The sequence below is a fragment of the Ambystoma mexicanum genome, chromosome 14, assembly GCF_040938575.1.
Source record: "Ambystoma mexicanum isolate Mex_15411 chromosome 14, UKY_AmexF1_1, whole genome shotgun sequence".
Classification (NCBI taxonomy): domain Eukaryota; kingdom Metazoa; phylum Chordata; class Amphibia; order Caudata; family Ambystomatidae; genus Ambystoma; species Ambystoma mexicanum.
In genome coordinates, this window is record NC_090940.1 from 197,600,736 (window position 1) to 197,620,685 (window position 19,950).

The 19,950-nt window shown below is 45.4% G+C and overlaps 1 protein-coding gene across 2 annotated transcripts in view; it reads right to left on the minus strand.

The window, feature by feature from the left end:
* DHRS7 (dehydrogenase/reductase 7) overlaps window positions 1-19,950 on the minus strand; it is a 399,399-nt gene that overhangs the window by 297,303 nt on the left and 82,146 nt on the right. For both annotated transcript variants that reach the window (XM_069638906.1, XM_069638905.1), the window contains exon 3: window positions 2,648-2,754. In XM_069638906.1, the coding sequence (XP_069495007.1) occupies window positions 2,648-2,754 (107 nt within the window). The remainder of the gene's footprint in view (window positions 1-2,647; window positions 2,755-19,950) is intronic.

The following is a 19,950-nucleotide window of genomic DNA, read 5'->3' on the forward strand; positions in this document are numbered from 1 at the left end:
GGCCCATTGTGGTCTTTAGGATTTGTGGGTCTAGACCTCTCCTGAAGAGGATCGCCGATCCTCCTTTTTTGGTGCCACCCGAGGCCCAGAACTGCAGTGGGAAGTCTTTAGATCGAAGGCTGCCAAAATCCCCCGGGAGCAGGTGGGTCTCTTGCAGTAAGGCTACACCTGTGTCTTCGTCTAGGAGTCGTTGGATGGTCGACTTGCATTTAGCTGGGGAGTTCAGGCCCTTGACGTTGAGGGAGATGAATCGGAGAGTCCAGGAGCCCGGGGGATCGATCACGGCGGGGGGAGGAGGACTAGCCGCCATTATAGCGGGGTTGCAACTGCTGATCGCTCTGCTTCTGAACTTTTAAAGGAGCCTCCAACGGGAGAGCCCCAACTTGTACAACATGGAGGGGTCCAGGGATTCAGAAACAGACCCCACCCATGGCCAGTTTGGCCGTATCCATGCACTCCGCCAACGTGGCGGGGTCTGGCAACTGCATGAAAAAGTAATTCCAAGGACTCATCGATGGTCTGTACCTCGGAAATGGGCATGAGCCATGGAGGGCTCGTCGGCAGGCATCGTTTTAGAGGCTGAGGAGTTGGTGTTTTCGGGAGAGTAATCCGGGGGTCCCAGAGGACCCGTGAAGGGCGAAGGCTTGCCGGAGGTGCGCGGGGAGCACGCAGGTATTCATTTCCTTTTTCTGTATCTCGAGACCACGAGGCCCCCTTGGCTTTTGTTGGGGAGGCTGGGGCTTCATCGATGTCATTGGCTACTGTGCACGCTGAGGCGCCATCCGGGGAGCCGGAGTGTAAAATTTTCTCAGCGTCCTCCAGATGGGTAATTCTCCGGAGGGTTCCGCTGTGGGTGAACTGAAGAGCTGTAGGAAAGAGCCACCTGTATCGGATCTGGCATTTTTGGAGGAGAAGGGTGAGAGGGCGGAGGGCTTTTCTCTTTTGTAAAGTGAGTCCTGGTAGATCTGAAGAGGGGACCTCTGGAAGGATAGTTCATCTCGGGTGCGGCTTATCTCCGAGATGGCTTCCTTAGTTGTGAAGAAGTGCACTCTGGTTATCACATCAGGAGGGGAGTCTTGTCACCCCTCTTCGATGGCGCAGCCTGTGAGTTCAGTCCAGTAGAAGCAACGATTTGTCAAGGTGGGGGAGTAGGGCTTGAAAAAAGTTCCCCACGTATTCGGGGAGATCTTTGTCCGAAACAGAGGTTGAACACCCCAGATTTGGAGATTGTTGCGGCGAGCCCTGTTTTCCAAGTCCTCCTGTTTAAACTCAAGAATCTCACACCCATCTTGCAGGGACTGTATTGAGCGTTGGATCTCCCCCATTGATGTTGACTGGTCCTGAGAACCATCTTCAATTTCCCCTATGCGCTGTTCCACTTCTGTGACCCTTTGGTTGGTATGTTCAAGCTTTGTAGTGAGTTCCATCATGCATGATCTGAACTCGGTTTTGATGTCCGCCATAAAGGCCTGGATATCTTCTTTGGTTGCTAGGGATTCTTTATCATCCGCTGTCTTTTGTGGGGCCATTTTGAGGGGGGTGTCAGTTTTCTTGGTCTGGTCGGTTGCCAGTAGCATTGTGGAGATGTCCGCATTCTTGTTTCTTGTTGGCCTTTGATTGCTTAGCCATAGTGGTTCCTGGCGGGGGGGGGGTGCCGAGGTGTTGGTTTTAAGCAGCAGGGGCCGCTGAGTGGAGATCACTGGGCCTATCCTTAGCGGCTCTTCGGGTTGGTGGGTGTTCAGGGCCTTTATACGGTGCTCCCGTTGGGTGGAGTGCAGGTGCAGGGGAGGACTCCGCTACAGCAGCGGGTGGTTAAGCGCTGTGGGGGCAGCCAGAAATCGCCAGGCGTCCGGTAGCCGGGGGGGGGGCAGATGAGTGGGCCGGGGCGCCCCAGGAAGGGAGGAGGAGGGGAAGTCCCTGTTTAGGGCGATGTTGCTGGCTGTGTACCAGAAGGCAGGCACCCGCCAGGGCTGAGGTCTTGTGTCCGGGGACCACATCAGTGCGAATCCCCAGCCGCCATCTTGCTTTTCGCCGCTCCTGGCGCGCAAGGCTGTCGGAGGGGATTCACGGTCCCCCGGGCACCGCGGCCCCTCAAACCTGCCATCCGAATGCCCCAGATCCTCCCATTGTGTGATGCGACGGGGGACCCTTGATTCGATGCCCAACTCCATGGATTTCTTCTTTTTTGACGGGCCCGGCACAGAGGTTCTCACAGGAGCAGCCGCTTCATCGGCGCTCCAAGCCACGCCCAGCGTCCCGAATGCTTTTGTGACCAAGATTGAGATGTGACATCAATGATGACGTATTTTCTGTTTTTAAACCACTGTTATGCTTGTGAAGGCTCGAGAGCGCCAAGAATATTTTGCTTGTATGCTGTCCCTGGTTTATGTGGATTGTTAATAAAGCGGGCTTTCCCATTTACTTGACAATTTCTTTTTTTTTTTGAGTCTGGGATTTCCCGGCCTACCATTACCGCTTGAACTGGGGTTTTCTAGACCATTATTACAGTAATCCGGTAATGGGCAGTATAAGAAATGCGAAATTGGGAATGAACTTCCTATAAAAATTAAACAAGCCTAGAAATTGTTTTATGTATGCACCCACTTATGTGTTGCATGTAGGGGTATATTAAAAGAATACCACTTACTCGACCAAAGTGCTGAAGAACTGCTTTTGTTGCAGGTTCATGGGAGTCCATTTTCACCAAGTCAAGGGGCAGAACAAGCACATCACGATCTTCCAGTAGGCTGATCTCTAAAGCAAAGCAAACAGTACATCATAAACATAAATATCCTGCAGCTTTTTTGATTTCTAAAACTACATCAATAGCAGGACATGTCAAAAGGGCAAACATATCTCTCAGTGGGCATACAATAAATATATTCAGCTATGTACTGGGAAGATTAAGGGCCTGATTTAAAATAAACTATTTACAATGGCACAATCCCATTTGCTTTGTAAATCAGGCCCGGAGTGTCTGCATTTCTACATTTTGCAAAGGTACAATTTGTTCATGCACCTTCTCTCCACACCAAAATCAGTTCTACCAAAACGAAATTCAGAAAACACCTCTGGGCCGCTTGGTTTATGAATGCATTCCATTTGGCTTGTATTTACCTCCAGCTCGTCTTAAACAGCCGTAAACTGCCCAGGGTGGCACAACCTTTGAATAAATACAAACGTGAATAACATAAAGTCCTTACACCTTGATGAACGAGTAACTATTGCAAGTAACCAGAAGAAACTGCTACTTCTTTGAGGGTTTTCAACCAATTGGTTCCCCAACACGGCTACTGCCAATATGGAGAGCCATATGGATGAAAACAAATGCTTCTTGCGGTACCACCTGGAGTTGCACGGGTCCCATAACCGACATGCACGTGGGGGTCTGCTAAAGCCTTGTGTATGTTTTATTGTCTCATAACTTCCTATTTTTGAAAAAACGCAAAATCTGCAATCTACTGAAATCGCCTATACCGATAGTACAGGGCCGGACATTGCCCTGTGCAGGGCAGGGCGAATGGGTGGGGTTGGTAAGGTTTCATCATCACCAGTACACCCCAGACTGGTATGCCGACCTTGGGCCAAGATTTCAGCCCACCAACTATTATGGAGCTGGAGCCAACCCTGAACATACAAACACACTTTCACAAATATTTGTACAGATAAGAAAGAAAGCTAACAAACACAATAAAGTAGCCACAAAAACACATGGACTACAAACACACAGTAAATGAAAGCCGAAGTAAAATTGGAAAAAGGATTTTTAATAAAAAAAAGAAAAAAAAGAAAAAAAAAGAAAAACGGTGGGTCCACAGGAAACAGTAGGCACAAACATCTTAATTTTCGAAACCCTGCAAAAGAAATACCTCTATAAAAAGGTATTTTTAATGTATAAATCGTACAATGCTATAACTCTCAATTGCAAACAAGTACTCCCGGTTTTGTCAAAAGCAGGGTTCGAAATTGAGGGGATCTATTTAGCTCCTGCTTCTAGCCTAGGAGAGCCTGGTTAGCTTAAAACCAACAGCTACTTTTAGCTCCCCAGACCAACTTGTGACCTACAGACATGCATATGTGACATTAATTTAAGAGTATTTGAAAATGCTTATGAAGAAGAAATAGGGCACATCTAGTACACATTTGAATACAATGAATTATCCAAAATGTGTGCATCTCGTGGAAGTTAGATTTGCGGTGCGTTGGGTACTCGCACTTGGCTCCCCATTGGTAGCTCCTGCCTACTTGGTGATGCCTGATACCCAAGAGCTGGTTTCAGCTCCTGCTCATTGAATCTTAATTTTGAACCCTGCAAAAGGCATACCTTTATCATATCATATTTTGCAAACAGAGAATGGGGCACAGCAGTAGAAAGTTTAAGAAGCACATGGGTTTCTCAATGTTGCATTTTCAGGGAGGGATATTCAAATGGCATTTACTCCAAACCTCAAAACGTCCTCAGTGCTCACACCCTCTGGCCATTAAGTACGTAGATGATTTACATTTTGTGATCTGCATCACACATCGGGGGGCTGTTTTCTAACCTGCGGAGCATGAAATGGAGGCCTAAAAGCATACGGTAATGCTTTTACATGCCCATTTCCACGAGCACACAAAGTGGAGGAGGGACACAGAACAGAGTTTACACCAGGGCAGCACTTTCCTCTTCCGTCTCATTTGTACATTTTTTCCTATGGAATCCACCTCGATTGAGCATCTGCTGAAGAGCAGACAGATTCAATAGGAATCTATTTGCAAATGCAATCTGTAGAGTGTAATTTGCAGGCAGTATTTACTTTTTTACAAGACAGTAAAACTGAGAGTTAAGGCAATTTTACCATGGTTTTACTCTTCAGTTTTCCACTTCGCCTTGCAACAAAGTTAAACATTGCATGCAGGCAACAAGTGCTAACTTTGGAGGTCCGCTGCTTGCAATTTGAATTTCTTTTAAACTGACCCTCAGAATGTGCCCTGATTTTTAAACTTGCGGTTTGACATGATGTTCCTTCAATTAGTACCCTCAAATTGCTATTTCATGACATTTGAGACTTTATGGGGACTTCACATAGGTCATTGTTACGAAAAAGCACAATATGTCTGGCCTGTTTGAAGTGTATGTATTGAATGCTACATGAATGGGAGTATTGTAGAGAGTAGGGAACAAGTTACTTACCTGTTACTGTTGTTCTCCAGCATGGGTCTGGCATGGATTCACATGCTCATGATTTTTACCGCACGTTCAAGTGTTGGGAGTCCTCGTGCTTAGCTCTCGAGCTTTTACTGCGTGTTGCGTTTTTTCAAAGAGTTTACTCTTTATTTTTCGGTCAATTCGAGCCTCAAGCTCCACCGTTTCTTCTTCTGATCAACGGGGACCTCTTTCGGAAATTTCTACGCCCCTCAAGGGCGAATTTTCGTCGAATTCCACTTCTTGGAGGATTCCGGAAGATCTTTGAGGCCTACCCCACGTGGACATGGCCCAGGACAAAGGAGATTCGACACCCACTGGATCCAAGCTGTTTAGGAACTGCCCAGGATGTGGACTGCAGAATGTCTTTAAGGAGGATGAGTACTCTCGGTGCCTCTACTGCCTGCACTCCGACAGGTCGCACGTGGAGAACTGTGCGTTCTGCAAGAACATGTCCGTCCGGACCATGAAGGACTGTCGTAAACGACTCGCTGATTGGGTGGATGCGAAGAGCCCAGCAGCGGGTGAGAAGAAGTCTGAGCGGTCTTCTAAGACCTTTGAGTGCGCTCCGGCGACGGGGGCCCAACAAAAGGCAAAGCACTGCGAGTCCGCGGGCACTGGGAGCGCCGTTGGTTCGGGCTCCTCGGCTGCCAGGCAGGGTGCGAGGTCATTGACGCCGTCTGTCAGTAGCGCTCTTGCCCTCGTAGTGTAGCCGAGGAATTCTTCTCGCCAATCTACCAAACTAGTCAGTACAATGAACAACCAGAACAATTGATTGGCGGAAAGATGGAATGCCAATGAAGAATCCAGAACCGCATGGAACAGGATACTGGAACGAGATGCCTTCTCAAGGTGGACAGGCAAAACCCCCAGACAGCTGCAATAAGAGCAATAATCACACTGATGCGACTCTATGCCAAAAATGCAGACATCAAAATAGAAACCAACCACTAACCTGTGCGGTTCTTCAGAATCTCTGAATATCACCAGGAAGGAATAAGAAGTAAGGTGGAAGAGGTAGTGGCAAACCCAAAACGAAAGGAGGGTGAAGATCCAAGCTGAATGTCCAAAGAGCAAAATCTAACCCGACGGCACGAGGACGCCTAAAGGTACATTAAAGGCAGTCTCTAGTCTGTGTACCAATGGTGCAGAGTTCCAAATGCAGGAGAAAGAACGGTAAGCGGGAGACAGTACAAATGAGTAGCAGGGCAGGTCCGTGGACGGTCCGAGGTCGAAGAGCAGAGCTGGCAGCAAAAGTACAAGGAGTAAACAATGCAGGACCGTGGACGATCCGAGGTCGATGAGCAGGGCTGGCAGCAAAAGTACAAAGGGGTAAGCAATGCAGGTCCGTGGACGATCCGAGGTCGATGAGCAGGGCTGGCAGCAAAAGTACAAAGGGGTAAGCAATGCAGGTCCGGAGGCAGTCCGAGGTCGAGAAACAGGAAAACAAGGCAAAAAGGACAAGAACCTGGATACGAGAGAAAGCAAGCCGCTAGAATACAAGATTCAGAAGCGCCGGCAAAACGTACAGGCGTGGCTTAAATAATAGTCACATGATCACTATACGTCCTTCAACGTGTACAGGGAAAAGTGAAAGACGTGAGAGGACGCCATCGTCTCCATGCCAACTTCCAAGCTCCCGGCAGACGAGGTCTTAAAGGGACCGTAACCACCGTTCGTCGGCAAATACGAGAACCAGAAGTATTAGGTCTCGTGGAAGCCGTGGAAGCCGAATAATTACGGCGTCCTAACACTGATGATTTCTGCCGATACTTGACACCGTCAACCACGAGCCAACGCTCCAGCTCTTGACAAGGTTTTTTTACTGACCATGTCACAAAGAGTAAAGTAATTCCCCATTCCCAATGAGGGTCTTTTTTTCCAGTCGAGTAAAAATATTTTGTTTAAGTCTCGTTTGTAATCCATACTAGTTTGCACAAATACGTTCATGAATATTTAAACCTCAGGCTGAACTGCAATTTCAGGACAAGAAACCACACTGAACCTACATTTTGCTTTCCTCCATTGGCCGGTTGTCCCCAATGTTGTTCTCCCAGCAAAGTTATCTGCTCAGGCCAAATACAACATCTCAGACATAATGAAGGGATCTTATCTCTTGGTGGAACGTTAGTGTCCAGTATCCTGTAAAGCTACAATTGAAAAGGGTGCAGTTGCTCTTTCACAGAAAGGCATTGGACTTCAGTTGGGAGAGCTTCTAAAGTAGTGCGAGGGTTGCTGAGCTCGATGCAATGTCAGCCGGTTGCAAGAATAGGTCCTAGGGGGACCTTCAATGGTGACCTGATCTGCAACAGAATTTGAATGATCCCATACCTCAAGAGCTTCTTTTACCAGTTTCTTATGCTCTTAATGGCACTCCTTATCTCAACCAAAATCCCAGTAATTTCAGCGCAGTCAGGTGATTTAGTGCACTTTCCAAGAGACCCGGACCTGAGGTAATGTCGGATGGCAAGTGTGAGAACCCTGGTGGTGCTTCCATGCCTGAGCCCAGAGGATCGTTTGCTCAGATGGCCGGTGAGGGGCCATCGTATCTGGATCCCTATCCTGTGGGCGGACAAGCGAGGACAGACCATCTGCGCGAGTGGTCTTCGGGATTGGATGTGAAGGACCGACAGGCGAGACCAGGACTCTGGGACAGGCATGTCCCACTAATTGAATAATGCAGAGTAGGCAAGCTCTGGACCGACTTCACACCTGCAGCCTGTTGGCCAGGCCCAGTTCTATAAAAGGAGGGACTTTTCACAATATCAGAAGAAGCAGCTGGAGGCCCAGCAACAGGGAGGCTGGGTGGCTGAGTCCAGAATGGGATCCCTGACTTGCGGGAGATCAAGACCGAAGAGAGAATACTGGCGAAGAAAGACTGGCAGGCCGGACTGCGATCCCGTGGCAGAGCAAAGGTTCTGGGATGAAGAAGCAAAGGAGCCGTGTCTCAAGGGAACCAAAGTTGTGAGAAGGGAAAGGTTGTGGAGAGGGCAAACCTTCCCTTGTGTTTATGAGAAGTGCTCGCTCTGTCCGAGGGGCTGGTGGTGAGACCCTGACCTAGAACTGCAGTATTCAGGAATAGAGGAAGTTAACCGGGAGAAGCCTTCATTGGCCAGTGAGTCTAACTCTGAGAAAGAGACTTGTGGTATGAATGAGCGACCGGATACAAAGTATCAATCAACTGTTAATGGAAGTAAGTTTCAGGGTGGAAACACGATCACGGGGAAAACTGGTTAAAATGTTCAGAGTGAACGTATTGGGTGCAAAAGACAATCAGAGTGAATGAAAGTGGGTACAAGGTTTCCAAGTGGTCCCGTAAGAAAGATTACACTATCAAAAGTCTTGTAAACCTTACAGAAGGAAATTGTGCTCCAGAGGCAAACCAAAGGGCAACGAGGTGGGAGCAAAGTGGCGCTGACGAAAGAGGGAGGCAGACTAAACTGAAAGAATGCTGTGTGATAGAATAAAAGGAGAACCCAGAAGAGATTATGAAAGATCCAACAGCTGTACCTAAGGGCCGAGGCTACAGGAAGGGAACCCCAAGTCTGAAAGGTATCGTGAACATTGTTAAAAGATAAAGAAGACCTTTTTTTTGTCCAGGGAACAATGTACTGTGACCTTTCTTTGGAGAAGACTCTTGGAGCCTTGAGGAACTTTATGTACAGAGTGTGTAAAACTTGGGAAGGAAGTTTTCGAAGAAGTGCCCGAGAGACTTCATTTTATGATTTTGGATCACACATTTTTTTTGCCTTTCCAGCACATTGTTAGAACTAGGAATAGGGCAAGTACAGGTTGTGACACAGAGTATTTTATTTTGCCTTCCAGACACAGACTGGCCTTAGATACATCAGTTGAGGGAAGTCTCATCTTAGAGTTATGGCTAGTTAGGCGTTATATCCATCCTTTTGCAAGGGCAGCTAGGAGTGTTAGGGAGGAGCCAGAGGAGTGGCACAATGACGAAGGTGGTGGGGATTGGAGGGTTCTGGCTGAGCAGGTGGCATGGACACAGAGGAGGTGAGAGAACAATTGTAGCAGGTGGTGCATGAAGCCTCTTAGGTGGCTCAGAATACGGGGCAATACTGGCAGATAAGGCTCACAGTCCAAGCCATCTGATTGACCATTACTCACCTCTGGAAAAGATTATTTAATGGTGCTTTCTCATTTATACTGTTTATGTTTCTTGTATCATGATTCTATTTACTATTTGCTTTTTGGCATAATCTTTCCGTTCAGCTTGGGCAATAGAAGACTATATTTGCCCTCATTATAAATGTGAGACCGCATCGATTAGGGTTGCAATACAGCTTATGAGATGCAGTTTTTAGGACTGATGATAGACTAACGAATATGGCAGCGTGGCATTAGCTGGCTGGCACTACTTTTTGAGGCCCGAGCATGTGGCCTGGACACTTGGACAGTGAGCGAAGTTTGGCTTTGTATTTTTGTCTGGAAGTTACTGCCATCTGAGAAAGGTTGTGCGTACCCTAGGTTACCGCGAGCACTGGGCACTACCAAAGTCCAGAGTCTGGTGATTGGCTTCACAAGTACATCTGCATCGATGACGGATTAGTGCACAGATGGAGAAATAACTAAGTGAGACTGTTCCTCTGAAGTGAAGTGAGGCATCTTTCCAGGTATAGTCAAGGCCATCCTTTGTCTACCTTCCCTTCAGATTTGCTTTCCTTCTTGTCATCGTGTTGCAGCATATACAAATAAGAGTCTTTGGAGGAGGGAGTAGGATGCTGCACCTCTGGGGAGCCAATTGTTATAGTTAATATGTGCATGGCCTTTGATGTCAGAAAAAGAGTCTTGTATCTGCAGCCCATTTGAAAAGTGTTTATTGCTCCAGTTGTAGTGCCCGTCGGCAGTGCTCCAGATAGGATTTTGGTGTGAGAGTATTTTACTCTCAATTTTTAGAATTGGAGAGTAAATCCAATTTCAAGAGTAAAAGTTAGTTTCCTCCTTCACAAGAGAGTAAAAAGTGTCTTGACAACTATCCAATTGTGCGTAAAAATAAAACTGTGTTCGAAAACTTTAGTGACAAAGAACTTGTATATGTGCACTACCCAGCTTCATCTTTATGATATGTGGACACTAAAACTCTGTTAAGAGCTACGACAGATGCTAACTAGTTAAATCATAAATCAAGTCCCTCACTCTACAAGCATCACTTCGCTTCCTCTTGGGGCTACTGTTGCTGCCTGGCACTACCTGCTCTACAGCCACTCCATGTTTTTGCTCCATCTCTCCGTCCTTTTGCTAGTTTCCCCCATCTCAGACTTTCTGATGCTGTGCCTCTCACCCTTAAGTGTTGCTGTGCCATGTATTGCGGTCTGTTGCTCCATCACTATGCCTGTACCATCTCGGCATTCTAGTATTGCTGTTTCCCTCCTATAGCTTGCTGTATTGGTTGATATAACCCCTCTTCCACTCTCATGTCAGTACTCTGGCTATATCTGCCTCTTATGTTATTGGCCTGCCTTTGTCTAGCCTTGTTTTTCTATTTCCAGCTCTCCCCGCCTACTGTTGATCTGTGTTTTCTTATTTTACTGTCTCTAAATGTTTTTTTGCTCTGCTTCTATCCCTCACTCCTAGTGTGTGTGTGTGTGTGTGTGTGTGTGTGTGTCCTATTATTTACCCTTGTTTCCTTCTCAGTTCCTTTGTTGCTCTCTCAAGTAACGTATTAGTCCCTCTTCTTGTTGCTTGAATTCCGGTTTTGGATTTCTAGTACATTCTCTGTTCTCTCCCCCGTCACCCTCACCCACTTCGTTCTCCTTTATTGCTTGGGTTCAGAGTTGCTCTTCTTGCTTTTCTGTTTCTACTTTGACATGGCACCAATAAATATTCAAAAAGCTGAAAATGCCTTTTCTATTTACAAATCTAGTGCAGCTTTCCTATTGGTGCTCCTTTTAGATGTGTGCAAACCTTCTTTTGGCCATTAGGCTGGGAGTTATAGAGTAAGAGGTTTGTCTCACCAGATGCAGCACTTGCTTGAATTCAGATGCTTTACCAGCACAAAATGCCATTCCATGTTTAGCGGCCCAGATGAGATGTGTGTTCTCTGAGCCATTACAAGTATAGCAGCCAAGATGAGATGTGTGTGTTCCAAGTATTACAAATATAGCTGCTCTCATGGAAAGTGCATGTTCTACTTAAGAGCCATTAGAGGTATATCAGCCCCGATTGGGTGTGTGCTTTGAGCCATCACATGTATAGCAGCCATGATGAGATGTGTGTTCTGAGCCATTACAAGTATAGCATTATTGATAAAATGTGTGTGTTTTGAATCACTGAACATTTAGTAGTCCTTCTGAGAAGTCAAAAGCTAAGTCTGCTCTGTTTATAAAGTAATGTTACCTGCATCTTAAACACAGCATTAACTCACCTATCAACAGTATTTGAACTAACAGGTTACACAATTGTGCACTAGGACCCCAACTGGCCCATGAAGCTGGGTGTTGTCCAATAGCACTTTAAGATGAGTAGCAGCACCCGTGAGATGGATGGGGATGCAGATGAATACTCTTGCATCAAATCAATAATGACAACTCAATAGTTTGGCAAAGGGAGTCTGTTTAATGACAAGTACAAAAAACAGGGTGTTCATGAACATCAGCAATCGCTCTATCTTCCTTCTCGATTCACAACTCCAACGAACTTCATAAAAAAAAACATCTTTTATACTGAAAATTCATCATTGCTGATGCGTAACGCTTAAAATATTGCATGCAATTCTATTAGTTATAGGAAGGTAACTTTAATATTGGTACTATATCTATATCTGTATATGTTAACAAAGTGAGGGGATTGGATAAACCGTGTCGGGTGAGGCATCTGAGCCATTCCTTCAAAATGGCTGCCTTAGACATCACTAAAAGTACACCGTCTCATTGGCTCTATTAACTATAGGACCCTAGATTACTTGGTTCACTATGATTGGGTTGGCATCAACCCCACTCATACTTTTCCACCAGCCTAGCAGCGTGCAGAATAGCCGGCCAGGTGCAGGGAGTTCGTTCCCTCCCCCAGTTTCCCTCCAATTATTAAAACAATCAATCATCACTTCAGTGGTCATGTGTCAATTATTTCTTTTCATCTTGGCTTTGAGACTGCTCTTGGTCTGGAAAAGTGAAGGTGCCTGGGCATGGCACAATTCCATGCGTAGATGTGAAAGTTTCATCTCTTCTGCTGGCTCGGTCACTTGATTCCAACACTGTGAAAGTCGTCTTATTCTCCATGTAATGTGTGCATTTGATTTACTTTTGTCAGCCATCTGCCTCCTGAGGCTTATCTTGACCTTTCAGAATAGGATGATCTGTTCTTCGCTTCATTAAATGTATCTACTATTGGCCTACTTCAGCTGGTACGACCTTGGCTTCTTAGCATTCCTTGTCTTCGTCTGAGTTTCTGTGTGGCTTTAATTCTCGATTTTCCTGCTGCGAAACTCTCCTCATGAGACCTTAAGTAACCTTTGGTCAGTTCTGCTCTTGTGCATAGTCGAAGTATACATATATACAGTTCTTTTCTTGAGGTAGATATGGCGAGGTGGCGCTTGCCGCACTCTATTTTACTATTAAGCTTTAGCAAGCCTCAGGATTTTCTTAGCTTCTTGTGGTTCCTTGCATATGGACACGTGTAAGCTGGCTGAATATCTGCATCACGCTCATGGCATAAGCATCTAACATTTGACATCGTTATTTCGTTTTAAACTAAGGATGTCACTTATCCATGGTGTTTTTGTCTCTTTTCATCATTCATAGGTCGTCATATCTTTTATGTGCGAGTCAGTCCGGGTTCTTGTGACATCACCATTGGTCTTTTTTTTTTTTTTTTAGGACTTTCTTGGCTTCTTCCGGTATTGCATTTTAACAATCGTCATTCTGTCTCACTTGTCGGTATGGTTCTCAATGGTTACCTTACTGTCCAAGGTTTCTTAGGTGCAGGTACTTCAATAGGTGCGGTCAGTCTGATAGGTACTGGGCAGAGCCCTGCTGCTGCTCTCTGCTGGTTTATTTGCTCATCATACGTCACATATTTCGGCGTGAATGTTCTTGACACCTCAAAATGGGCGTTGGGGGTGCGAATCGTGTTTGGGACCTTCTCTACACTCCCCCCTCTGGGCGATTCATCGACCACTTTCACTTCTTTTGTATCCATCTTTCCTACATCCTCTGTATTCACTTTCACTTCTTCTGGATCCATCTTTCCTGCATGCTCTGTATTCACTTTCACTTCTTCTGGATCCATCTTTACTTCGTCTTCTGGGAACACATATGAAGGTCTGAAGAAATGTCTCTTTGGAGTCCATATTTTTATGACTCCCTTCAGGCTCCCTGCTGTTCTCACATGCTCGTCCTTATTCCATGTCATAAGTTGACATTGTCCATTTGGACTGCAATAGATCCATCGTACCACATAGTTTCTGTGTTTCCTTGGATACCAAAACTTGGTTCCTTCTGGTGCATGAATGCTAGCTTTCACAAAGTTTCTTATTTCTTCGTCAGTCAGGTCTTTGGGCTTCCATCCTGGTTCAATATTGATCATGATCTTCATCCCTATATCCTTTTTCGCAGTTTTCTGGCACTGAGAGATTATCTTGATAACACAATCCGAGTAATGTCATCACTAGTAGGGCTCCTAGGAACTTGAATGCATCTGCCATCCATTGTGGAACCCAGGAAAATAGTGATCCAAACCAGCTGTCATCATCCACTTCGTCAGCTTCATCGATCATATGATTCTGTAATTTCGTCAACATACCTATGGCCTCTGTTAACGTTCCATTTTCTTCGTTGTGAGATGGTATAAATGTGCAACATAATTCTCCAATTCTTTCTTGTACCATTGTTTCTGAAGCACAGTTTCGGATTCTCCAATGGCACCATCTGTAAGGGTCCTCCTCCTTCTTTTACCCATCTCAATAGTTTAGCAAGTTTTGGCCATAATGGCTTGCTTCCATTTCGCACTATGTTAATGGTGGGCTCGTATTGACCGAAGACCATCCATGCCCTGCATATCACTACTCCTTTCTCTCATCTGTCTAGTTAAAGCACTGTTCCCCAAATTTACATTTGGCCTCCGTTTTTCCACTTTTGAGCCTCTTCTGGCGTCTTCCCTTGAACGTTTAGTTTGTGATTTGCTTCTCTTCCGATTTCTGCTCCTTTAACTCCAGGTTTCTCGTATCTGATCACAATGTGTTTTGTTTTTCCATTGTTTCTTGTCTTTATGTCCTGGACATAATCATCTTCATTTGGATCAGTTGCTTCAGTTGCCCATTTCAGTGAGGCATCACTCCCCATGAACTGGCCTCTGGTCGTGCACATTGCTACGTGTGATAGAGAGTGTGCTGTCTGGACATCGATTTCCACAGCTACGAAGATCTTTGACTTCCCCATGCTGTAAGGTAGGAGTGCACAAAGCAAGCATTCCCCCTCTGAATTTCGTTGTCCAACTTCTTTCATGTGTTTGTACCATATGTTATTTCCCAAGTGTGCTGTGCTGTCCAGTAAATTGTTTAGTTAATTGTCGTCTCCTTGTATGCTCCTCTTTATTCTCAAGGTTTTCATGTATTTTGCTATCATCACATCCTTAATAGCATCCATGTAACTGATTCTCATCAGGTATCTCAATCCATGGTTCAGGTCTCTTCATCTGAACTAATGGAGTAGGCAGAAGTCTGGCAATCTTTTCCTTCTCCTCTTGCATCATTTTTCTCTTGGTTATAAATGTTCATATCCAATCTGCTATTGGCCCAGTATATGGCTGTAGTGTAGAACTTGCACTTGTCCCTTTCACTGGAACATGTGTGCTTATTGATGCTGTCTTTGTTGGTTTATTCTCCACCTCCTTTTGTCTCTTTAAAAGTTCAGCTTTTTCCATTGGTCTTTTTTACTTAATTTGCAGTAGAACTTATCCTAGCAGGCAGTCTATTCTTCTCCCATGCTTTGGATTGTGGTTCTGCAGTTATTGACACTAGACTTGGTGCAAGTGTACTCACTGTTTGTGTGTGTGTATTTTTCATTAACCTTTTCTCACGCTTGCTCTGCCGACCCGGTCTCCAGCTTTTCAATTTGTTTGTTACCAAATGTGTGTGCGTGTCATGGCTAATCACATCCATTTCAAGCTCACTCATCCCTTTGTCAGTGTGTCTAAGAACTGGAAGGATTATAAAAGGTTGGGGTACTTTTGTGGGTGTCATGCGTACATCATTAGGTGGGTGCACTGAAATCGGTACACTGTGCACCAATAAAAAATGCAGTTCGAATCGTCAGTGACAGGAGAACAATGATAACTATAATATATAGGTACATTATGCCTCTGTGGGTTAGGCGGCAACACTTATTTCTGGAACAATGAGTCGGTCTTTCCCCCTGAGGGACGATGATGCTGCTGTTTTGATTCCCCATCTCTATCATCTAAGGAAAAAGACTACGGTAATATATTCTATGCAACAATCTCTCTGGATTCTGGTGTCTTTGCTTGTCGGTTGCAGGTACTGGAACAATTGTCCTCCTTTGTCTGAACACTGGATTGTCTTATTGTCTTTGGATACAGTTCTCTTTTCTGTAGTCGCAATTAAGGCAACACGTTAGGCAAGTCCTTCTTTTACTGTACGTGTTCAAAATACACGAGCTCCCAGTCTGTTCCTCTTATCTGTTTCAAACCGGACGACATGTCGTGTCCTTGATAGTATAAACAAGAGTGAAGTCTCTGGTAACACTTTCTCGATCTGTCCCTCTGCAGGAAGTTTTACAGTCTCCTTTAGACAGTTCAACCTGCATCACAATACCATGCAGGAGCATGCTCATCTGTGTAGAGTTTGCTGGGTCTCTGATGAAAGTGAGGACGTCAACACCGGCAGGCCTCCCCACAAGTTCTGGAAAGTCCTCAATTAGGGGAAAGAAGACATTGCTCGCCAATCTGCTATCCTCTGGTGACAGGGACATTGGTTTTGTCCTTGTTGCACTGTGGGCAGATTCTGTGATTTCGGTGAGCTTCAAGAGCAACTTGGATTATGGTTCCGTTCAGGATTATGCTCAGAAGTTCTGTGTTTGCAGGATCTCGGAGAAATGTCAAGACTTCAGTTCGTCTCCCAACAAGATCTGGGCAGTCTTCAATTAAGCGAAAGAACAGTATGCTAACAAGCCTATTCGCTTCTTCTGCTACTCAGGACATTTGTTTTTTCCTCTCTGTATTCCGGAAGCAGGGAGAACTGCTCGGCGATCACGGTGAGCAACCTCTGTATTGTCTTTTTGTTTTCAGGGTCTTGAAGAAATTCAGTGATGCTAGTGAGCCTTCCCACTAGTGACGGGTATGACCTCAAGACTAGGTCAAAATAATTCAGAACGTCTTTAGTGATGTCGCTACTGTGGGACACCATAAGTGAGTCCAAATAATGCTTCTGTTTGGAACGAGTCCGAATATTGTATTTTCTTCCAATCTGTGTGTCCTCGATCAAAATTTGGCATATCCTTTTCTGATCAAGGCTTCAACATGCCTCAGTCCAAAGTTCAAAGTCAACAGAATAGGTTGTGGCTTATACATGCAATTCTCTTCTTCACCCTGCAACTGGGATGCACAGAGTGTCCGTATTTTTATGTCCTTATCCTTTTTTTGCTCAGAGAAAATGTCAAATTTTAAGCCACAATTTGCATCAGAGTTTCTCATCTTTGTTTTGCTGGTTATGCATCCTTCATCCTCATCATGGATCTCGTATGCACATGCTGTGGTTCTTCCCTATCTATAGTCTCTACGCGTTGGGGTGTGGGCAGGGGACCTTCTCCGATGTATGGTTTGATATCACCCAGAAAGAGCCAAGCTCTTCTTCCTTCTAGCTTGACTGCAGAGGGAGTAACGTTCTCCAGTCTGAATGGACCCTTGAACCTTGGCTAGTCCCACTTCTTTCTCGTGTGGTTTCTCACCAGGACCGTGGCTCCAGGAAAGATTGGTGGTAGACTTAGTCCTTGAATTGGGTCAGCTGTAGCATCTCCTGTGTTCTGTGCTTCCCTGCACCCGTTTTGTCGTCGCTGCAGCTGTCCTGAAATTACAGTAAAACAGGAGGTCATACAATTCAAATAATTTTGCATTTCAGACCCTAAGATTTCTCCTGTTGGCTGGGCATCACATCTAGCTCTAGCTCGTGGGGTCAATGGAGTATGCATCCTTCTGCCTGTTACTATTTCGTGCGGCGTAAGATGATGGTCAGAACCAGGCTGGTTTCTGAGTGCGTACAGTGCCAATGGAAGGCAGTGTAGCCATCCCTTTTTTTAGAGTAAGCTTCAACTTGGCCATCCTTTCCTTGAACAAGCCGTTGAGCTTCTCACACATTCCATTACCTTGCAGGTGATACGCTGACGAGAACTTGTGCTTTATACCAAGCAGCAAGCTGATCTGCTCAAATACTGCGTTAACAAAGTGGACCATTATCTGACCTCATAACTAACTTCACATATTCCCCACCTGGGAAATACCTCTCTCACCAGAAATTTGGCCGCACAGGTAGAGTCTGGGTGTGTGCATGGACCTGCTACTATCCATCTAGAGAATGGAAACACCACAACAATTAGGTACCTGTACCCGTTACATACTTGAATCATACCGACATGCAAGTGCTGAAAAGGTCCATTAGGCCTTGGGATGACTCCTCTAATTACTCTTAGGGTGTGCCCAGCCGTGAACTGTTGACAGATTCTACAGTTCATCATAAAAAATGCAACGTGCTCCACTAAGTTCGGTATGAACCAGTCTTCGGCGATTGTTGCTGCTAGATTCTCTTTTGTCATATGTGCTGGATAATGCAATTGCTCCATTGCTATCTTCGATATAGCTATAGGCATCACCGGTTTACCAGTGCCGTCTTGTCACCACAAGCTTTAAAGAACCCCCTCGCCGCTTCGAGAGGTTTTTCTCCTCCTGTGGTGCTTTCCCTTGGAGTTCCATTAACTGGGTTTGCCCCATGTTACTATAACTGTCAGGTTCACTTCGTGCAATAATCATTCTCTCATGCACATCAGTTGTTTCCACATCCATTACAACTTCGTCTTTGGTGGACACACGCTTGGTTTCTGTGTCTGCTGCTCGATTTCCACGCGAGATAAAAATATGTCCCTTTCGTGTGGGCGGCGCATTTTACGACCGCTATGCCCACTGGGAGCTGTAGTACCTTAATGAGCCTATCCAATAGGGCTGCGTGCTGCACTGGCGTGCCATCCGCATGGAAGTAGCCCCTACTTTTCCAGCACGCTAAGCCTGCATGCACCGTTGATGTCACATAGGCAGAGTCACTGTACACCGTCACTTCCTGGTCTGCGTGATTCTCAATGGCGAGTATCAGCGCCAATAATTCTGTAGCCTGTGCTGAATAATAAGATGGTACTCGCGCACTAATGAGTACTCGAAATTCTCCATTTGCCGTGTGCTTCATCACAGCGGCACTGGTATATCTTTGCCCTTTGATTCTCAAAGAACCGTCAACGAAGACAATTTCTCCTTCTGCCAATGCGTTTTCTTTCACTCTGGGAATCTCATCATATAATTCTCCATAATTTGTACAGTCATGGATCGGTTCTCCTTCAGTGACTGGCTCTGATATGAACATAGCTGGGTTCACTATTTTGCATCAAACTATCTTAATCTATGGATTCGATGTGATCACTTTATAAGCAGAAGCGCTCTGAGATATCAATGTGCCCTTTGGTTTCTCTAGAATGACAAATAGTGCGTGCTCGACAAACAATGTCATTGAGCATCCCATCACAATGGTTGTAGCCTTCTCTATGGCGAACGCTGCGGCAGCTAAACTCTGTTCGCAAGGGAAATTACCTCTCATCACTAGGTCCAAATTCCCACTGTAGTATGCCAGGGCCTTGTACGCAAATGTGGTTCTCTGTGTGTGTACTGCTGTCATAACACTGCCATTCATGTGTGAAAACAGGTAGAATTCCACTACATAATTGGGAATCCCTAAAACTGGTGCAGTGCAAATGGCTTTCTTGAGTTCAATAAAGCCTTTTTCCATGGTCTCAGACGTTCCATTTTTTTCTTTCGTCCCCTGTGCCTTCTTCAGGGCTTGTAACAAGGGCTTAGTGTATGAGCTGTAGTCGAAGACCCATGCCCTGACATAATTGCAAAGTCCTGAAAAACTCTGCATCTGTTTTATCGTGTGTGGCTTGGCTGTGTTCAATATGGCCTCCGCCCTTTCACGGGCAACCTTTTTCCCCTCATGCAAGATCAGCTGGCCTATGTACAGCACTTCTTGCTGACAATATTGTAACTTTTCTTTGTCAACTTTATATCCTTGCTCAGCCAATATTGTCAATAGCTGAACAGAATCGTGTCTGCATCTCTCCTCTGTTGTGCTGCAAATTAAGATGTCATCCACATATTGTAAGACAACACTCGCTAATGCAATATTGCTTAATTCCATCTGCAGGACTGTGTTAAAAATCGAAGGAGACTCACAGTACCCCTGGGGTAACCTCATGCTTTTCAGATGCATCTGTCTAAATGTAAATGACGTCAGATCTTGTGAGTCTTTGTGCAATGGGAATGAGAAAAATGCATTTTTCAAGTCAATCACTGTGAAATATTGAGCCTCAACAGGTATATTACATAGGATTGTGGCCGGGTTAGGGACTAGAGGGAACTCAGCCTCTACAATATCAGTTATCGGGCGTAAATCTTGAATTAGTCTCCACGACCCTCCCTTTGATTTTTTAATCGGATAAACCGCGGTGTTACATGACAACGCTGATGTCACTAAGATG